General features: G+C 37.2%; 1 protein-coding gene across 4 annotated transcripts; it reads right to left on the minus strand.

Annotated features, from left to right (window-relative positions):
* Positions 1-726: 726 nt before the first annotated feature.
* On the minus strand, positions 727-6,795 carry LOC7469057 (protein NSP-INTERACTING KINASE 3). Of its 4 annotated transcripts, none has more exons than XM_024607107.2 (12): positions 6,350-6,793; positions 5,896-6,111; positions 5,408-5,540; positions 5,209-5,280; positions 4,972-5,115; positions 4,779-4,850; positions 4,613-4,672; positions 4,423-4,520; positions 4,182-4,328; positions 3,029-3,370; positions 1,731-2,122; positions 727-1,299 (listed from the first exon to the last, which is right to left on the minus strand). In XM_024607107.2, exons 2-12 carry the CDS (start codon positions 5,999-6,001, stop codon positions 982-984), a joined length of 1,884 nt encoding a protein of 627 aa, XP_024462875.1. In that variant the 5' UTR covers positions 6,002-6,111; positions 6,350-6,793; the 3' UTR covers positions 727-981. The 4 variants fall into 4 exon arrangements, with proteins under 4 accessions (XP_024462875.1, XP_052311276.1, XP_024462876.1 ...); XM_052455316.1 differs by having other exon boundaries at positions 6,153-6,793; XM_024607108.2 differs by having other exon boundaries at positions 4,432-4,520; positions 5,896-6,795.
* Positions 6,796-7,058: the final 263 nt, after the last annotated feature.

A 7,058-nucleotide genomic window follows, 5' to 3' on the forward strand; every position in this document is an offset into this window, starting at 1 on the left:
ATAAAATCCAGGGCTAATTGTTACTCATCGACATCCTTCCAACTTCATGCGTTCAGCACGGTCATAAATTACTTGCAAACGATCAAATCCCCTCAGAACAATATTTGATAATTTCCCATCACAATTGCAACTAAAGAGAACTTGCATCTTCATTGCTTGTAAGGTGACAAACGTACATAACGATGATGACTATTTCCCGCTCCACATCAACAAGCTATTCTAACCCTAATTGAAAAACTTACAGCAGAGGTTTATCAAGACGGAATGATCTAAAGAATACAAGTTAATACACTTATCATCCGACATATTGTCAGATCATCTTGCTTAGAATTGATTTTATTTCTGGGTTTTTTGGTTTGGTCTCGGTTGGCCTCTTAGTACTTGGGCCTTGGTTCCTTTTTGAGCAATAATGAAACACGATTGCCTTGTTTGCCAAAACCCAAAATAAATGAAAGAGAAAGGAAACGATCAGCATGACTGCAGCCACCCTCCTTCAATGGGATCCATCTCCAAGTCTAGATAATCTACAATCTACCTTAGAGATATAATATATGGTATGGGAAGCACAACCGAGTTCCCGTCGTTTATTTTATGTTTTTAGGGTGGAAGCAATGGTCATTGCAGGTCGCAGCCCGAGCGGTCAAACGAGCATATATACAATCATACAGATTCGAAACACTTGCATCAACACATTTTTGGCTACCAAGGCAAAATGTCAGCATCGACTAAATTAAATTTCAGGTCTCTATAATCACAAACACATTTCCAAAATTTTCCAGAGATCTCAGCTGGGAGCAATCAGCTCAAACTCATCTTCCAAGAAAGAACCGAGATGTTTGTTTTATACATGGCTTTCCTTTCGCTTTTTACAGATGAATACATGCACTCAACAACTATCAACAATATTACATATTTTTCATTTTCAAAGTTTTGCAACTTCATGTTTGATCACGCAAGGAGGTGTTGAGGAAGAAATGATAGTCACCGAGGACCAGAAAGCTCCATTGCTTCTACCACAAGGGAGGATTCTTCTATAAAATCAGAATATTTTTGAGGAGGGTTTTCACATGATCGGAACCTTGGGGTCTCCACTTTTTGTGAGGCTTCCCATTTCTCAGCTAAACCATCACCTTCTAACATCTTTAGTACTTCAGACATCTTTGGCCGGTGAGAAGGATTAAATTGAGTACATAAAAGAGCAACCTGAACCATTTCTTCTAATTCAATTCTGTCAAACTTGCCTCTAAGATCCTTATCCACCATGAGATTTAGCTTTCTGTCCTGATGGAGCTTCTTCACCTGAAAAAAAGAGCAAAGATGAGGTGGTGTTGATTATCTGAATGCAGAATGATCCCGGATCAGTTTGTTCAGACTCAACAATACTTAGTGGAATTCTTGGAATTTCTGTCATTGAAGAATTCTATCTTAACTGAAAAGTCAACAATTGAAGTTGATCATGCTTTTTTCTTTTCTTTTCCTGTTAATGTTGTTGGAAACATCTAATGCACCGTTAGGAGCAGATATTGAGAATGCTAACAAGTCGTTGCACAATCTCAAGACAGTCCACCTCAAATGTCCTAAATGCCAGAAGTCCACAATTTAAGTGCTGAGTTCATCATGTTATCTTTCAATTATATATTCATGGTTAAAAAAAGCTACAAGGTGATGGAGGGGTGAAGCAGGGGAGGATAGACAGCGAGAGAGAGTGGAAAGACAGAGAGAGTGTGTACCCAATCAAGCATGACGCCTTTCTGGTTTGCTGCCCTTCCAAAATCTAATGCCTTCTGACCTGTGATTAGCTCAAGAAGCAAGATCCCAAACCCAAACACATCAGTCTTTTCCGATGACTGACCTGTTGATAAATACTCCGGAGAAATATGACCGACGGTGCCACGAACAGCTGTGGTCACATGGGAATCTCTGTGATCCAAAAGCTTTGCCAACCCAAAATCTCCAACAACTGCCTCAAAGTCCTCATCCAATAAAATGTTGGCCGCTTTGACATCACGATGAATAATTTTGGGGTCACATTGCTCATGCAAATATAGGAGCCCCCTAGCTGTACCTAGAGCTATCCTCTTTCTTCTTGCCCAGTCCAAAGCTGGTCGATCATGAATATGATCTGAAGATGGAACCCACAAACAATGAGATTAAACTCGAGCAGGCAATTAGAAATAAAGGAAAGGGGGCTTAACCATGGTGGCTGAAACAGGTGAGCTGATGTGCCAGTTTGCCAAAACAATGATGTGGTTAATTTTCCAACAAACAGAAGTGCCATATCTCATTACATGAAAATTTCAATTGGCCAAAACAGTCAAGTGGGATGATACGCTAAATTACCATATAGGATGAGAAACTCAACTGTAAAGCAAACAATGAGCTCTAGATGAGTTCATTTAAGAATGTAAACTTAAAGCTAAACTTGCAAAGATATCATTTCCAATAAATGTTTTCTTAAAGGACGTACTCGGAAGAATGGAGATGAAACACAGCAATATTAGCTAAGACTGGATTTAAATTTAATTATGAACAACAAAATTGGAAGTTAATTCTGATATACCAAGTTTCGTATTTTTATGTAGAATCTTGTGGCTATTAGGGGGTGGATGCTTGAGATTCGGTCAGAAAAGGTAAGCTGCCAAATTACAACAAACAGACACTTGGCACCAGGGGAAGAGCATTCACTTAATTGTGGCAGTGGCAGTAGATAGGTACTGAAATGGTGGCGGAGGTTTCACTGGTCCTTCGAGTCACCTCAGAAGCTCTTGTGCATCAATGGTGTTACTTTGGTGGTGCCCACTGATGAATTAGTCATATGATGTCCATGCTTGAAAGATTGTCACAAAGGTAATGGCATGGCAATAGTGAGGATGCATCTTTTCTGTCAGTAGATTCTTTATGTGTATACTTGCTATATGGTTTATGACCACATTTGGGGTTATTAGCATGCCACATGCAAGTTTAAAATCTTTAGACAATAAAAATTGGGCAACAATTACTAAAAACTGGAGAGTTCATTTTTACTGACCTCTTAATTGAGATGCTACACTTCCATTCGGCATATAGGGGTAAACAAGAAGCCTTTCATTCTCAGTTGTGCAGAACCCGGAGAGCCTTAGAAGATTTCGATGGACAGCCAAACTTATGGTTTCTACTTCTGTCTGGAATTGGATTTCACCACCAGCAACATTAAAGTCCTTCAGCCTTTTGACAGCCACCACAGTTCCATCATTCAACCATCCCTTGTACACAATGCCAAATCCACCTGTCCCGAGAATATTCTTTGAACTGAAATGATCAGTTGCAGTACGCAGCTCCTTAAATGTATACCTTCTTACATGGCCCAAGCATACCTCTGGGTCATATTGCTCTGACAAGCAACACATAGTTGAGAATCCAGGTTTAATGGAAAATGCAGGAAAAAGAGTAAAATCATAAACAGAATGAATGAAGTGAATCAAGAATAATCAAAATTAAATAAATTTAGAAGAATTAAAAAAATGTAGCTAAGAAAGGTCCTTTGCTTGGCACAGTGGTTGTAAGGTTTCTGAGGTGCAACCATGAGGATACAAATTCAAACTTTGAGAATACTATATGCAGATTGAATATCTAAACAAAACACATTTTACAATTATTTGAAACAGCAGATATAAAAGAGTTGTTACTGGTGCGATGGTAAAATTCCTGGACTTGAAACCACTAGAGTATTCAAATTCTCTTCCACTCACCCTCCTTTTCTGTAGCCATGACTATATTAAAGCTGCATTTTCCGAAAATGCAGTACGACATAACAAATACAAAGGGCAGGTTATCCTATGAGTTCAGGTATAATTTTGGGGTGAAAGAAACATTATATATAATGTATGACCATCACATTGTCCTATGAGTTCACGCATAGTTTCACTTGGTGTGGAAATAATGCTGCAAACAGTGTGTTACAGTCTAATTTTTTAAGGGATTATATTTATTGTTCTTTTTTCTCAGACAATTAACACTAAAATTCATAGCTGGAGCCATTATAATGAGTCAAAAGCAACCAACTGTATGGCTTTTTCGACAACTCACTTTCCATGATGACAGATGTGAGCATAATACGAACTATAGTTGGTGCCTTGGTTCCTTGCATTTATAGAACAACCATAGGAAAAATGAAGAAATGAAAAATGGAGTATAAAACTAACCATTGACATCAAAGAAAATTTGCTGGTTGTGTCTATATCGCCACCAAACAAGTAACCCAATAACTATTATGGTGGAAAAGGCAGCACCAAAGCTTGCACCAAAAGCAATAGCCACACGGTGACCATTTGTTCCAGAGCTGGATTGACCTATGAATCCACAGAGAAGCAAAGAAACATATATGATCTATCCTTATGGAGATAAAAACAAACAGAAAAAATAAATTAAACATATGATAAGCACCATTCAGACCATCTGGTGGGAGAGAAAGAGGCTCTGGAAAGACAGCAGAACAGCTGTTACTGGCCTTAGGTCCACATATTAAAGGATTACCCGTAACTCTGAAATGAAAAGAGATTTCCAATTAAGTAATAAAAAATGTAACTAGTATGAGGAGCAAGCATTTTTCAAAGACACAGAAACAGCATCTCACTTGAAAGTTCTTGCTGATATTTTTGGCAAGGAACCGCTCAGATTGTTAAATGAAAGATCCCTAAAAGCATAGCATCACTTACAATGGTGAATAGGTATGTTCACAAAACTAACAATAACTATTAAAAAAGCAATCAGTGGGTTGCATAGGTGCAAGGAGGACATACACAAGTGTGAGACCTTTGAGATTGGACAGAGACTCGGGGCAGGGTCCAGTAAGGCTATTGTTATTTAATCGCCTGAATTTCTCAGAAGACAACATAAGGGTAAGAATGTGCGTTAATCTAAATAAGAAATATTCCAAGTCATGCAGCATCTTCTGAAGAAACCGGAGTAAATAACAAAAATTTTGAAACTCACAGGTAATTCAGGTTCTTGAGGTCCCCCAAAGAAGTGGGCATATCTCCACTAAATGTATTGTTCGAGAGATCAAGTGTCTGAAGCTTCTCCAGCTTGCCAATTGCAACAGGTATAGGACCTGAAATGGCATTATTCTGCAGCAACCTACATATTTATGCAAGTATGAATCGCATTTCAGCGATACTACTCAAGAATTATGCCATCACTGCTCAGCAAAAACAAAAGGTTATGACTTACACTGATTGCAGGTTAGTGAGATTGCCGATAGACGGAGATAAAGTCCCAGATAAGCTCTGACTAGGAAGTCCCCTATTTAAAATTGCAAGGAAAAAAATAAAAACATTCACTTAGTGGCATGGTCTGCAAAAAAAAGATATATAGGAAGTACATATAAATGAAAATATATATGTACGTAAGAACAAAAGAAGCAACTTACAAAGCAGAAACATATCCATCTGGGGAGCAAGTAACCATCCTCCAGCTACAAGGATCAACAGAATTGATATCCCAATTCTCCAGAACATTATATGGGTCGAGTAGAGCAGTTTTTATGGCCACCAAAGCTACCACTGCTCAATTTTCAATTGAAACAAGTAGCAAAAATCAACACTATGAGCTTCTCCATAAATGAAGTACCATCAATTATCCAAGAAGATATTTTAAAGCTACGGTGCTTTTATATCACGAAAATTAATGGTAACAAGTAAAATAAATTTTAAAGTACGAGGATGGGATAATGAGGGTAGTTCAGAAATCCCTTGTAGGCCATAAAAGCATTTAGTAGAGGATAAGATTAACTTTCTCCAAAAATGAATAATATTACTACAGAAAAATTGCAAAATAACATACTTTTTCTGTGGACAGAAGCTGTAATGAGCAAGAGAAAGTGAGATGGAGAAGATCCCGTGAGAAAGGTTGACTGACCTTCAAAGTTTATACCAGTAGGAGAAAGAGTGGCAGAAGAAATCTCCATCAATGCCAAAACCAGAAATACCACTGTGCAGAACCCAAAACTCCGCCTACTTTCCATGGATACTTTTTGACCCTCACTTCATTCACTTTGCAAAACTCCAACTACTCTTCTTTTATCAAAGCTTGTCCACCAACCCCAAAAGCCACGTTCTGCTATATGAACTTGTTCTGTAATGCAAATAACATAAAAAGATAACCCCTTTTCTTACCTATAAGAATCAGAAGAAGCACATAAAAAAAAAGGCAAAACCTAATACACTTCCAGAACAAGAAAATGGTCCCTTTTGCAACTCTCACTTTGAGCAAATCTCCAAAAGAAACCAAAATCACTTTCTTTCTTACATAACAACGCCCACCTCAGAAAAAAAGAATTTTCTCGAGAAACAAGCAAACATGATAGTGGAACCTGAAATTCTGAAATCCTAGAGATCTGAGAATGTGGGTTTTAAGTTTTGGTTGATCCCCACAAATTCCACGTTGGCATATGTTTGGTTTCTTCTACCCTTGCCCTGTTCTGTTCCACTACTGCTCTGTAATTCCACTACCATTATTATCCTCTTCTTCCTCTTCTTCTTTTTGACACAAAACAACTACACAAGCAAGCAATCTATCTGTACTGGTATAATTTTTTATAATGAAAAGAAATATTAGTCATATAAATTACAGTGACCGACTGTCAGTGAAAGAGAGATGCAGCCAAGAAACCGAGGGCCAAAGCTAATTGCCAAAAAGTGGACACACATGCAGATGTAAGAAAAAAACTGCTCTTAATTTGTCCTATAAAAAGGGAAACATTGCTTGTACTGCAGCAACTAAAATATTTCTTGCTGGATTTTTATTCCTTTCAACGTAATAGTATTTTTAATTAATTATGCACATCAAGATTAATTTTATCCCCCAGTTCAGAGTGACTGTTTGGTAATGGGACCAAATACATTTTTAAAAAAAAATTAAATTTTTTTTATTTTAAATTAAAATATTTTTAATGTTTTTAAATTATTTTGATATACTAATTTTAAAAATAATTTTTTAAAAAAAAAAAAAAATTATTAACATATTTTTCTGAGTGAAAAAAATTTTAAAAAACATCCACAACCACACTCCCAAACAACAAG

The sequence above is a fragment of the Populus trichocarpa genome, chromosome 8 (genome assembly GCF_000002775.5).
Source record: "Populus trichocarpa isolate Nisqually-1 chromosome 8, P.trichocarpa_v4.1, whole genome shotgun sequence".
Taxonomy (NCBI): domain Eukaryota; kingdom Viridiplantae; phylum Streptophyta; class Magnoliopsida; order Malpighiales; family Salicaceae; genus Populus; species Populus trichocarpa.

Excerpts from the sequence above, each read along its gene's own strand:
- LOC7469057 (XM_024607107.2), bottom strand. The coding sequence starts at position 6,001 with ATGGAAAGTAGGCGGAGTTTTGGGTTCTGCACAGTGGTATTTCTGGTT. Across the intron at positions 4,851-4,971 it reads CTCAAGAACCTGAATTACCT|GCGATTAAATAACAATAGCC; the intron begins GTGAGTTTCAAA and ends TGAGAAATTCAG. Across the intron at positions 2,123-3,028 it reads TGTAGCATCTCAATTAAGAG|ATCATATTCATGATCGACCA; the intron begins GTCAGTAAAAAT and ends TTCCATCTTCAG.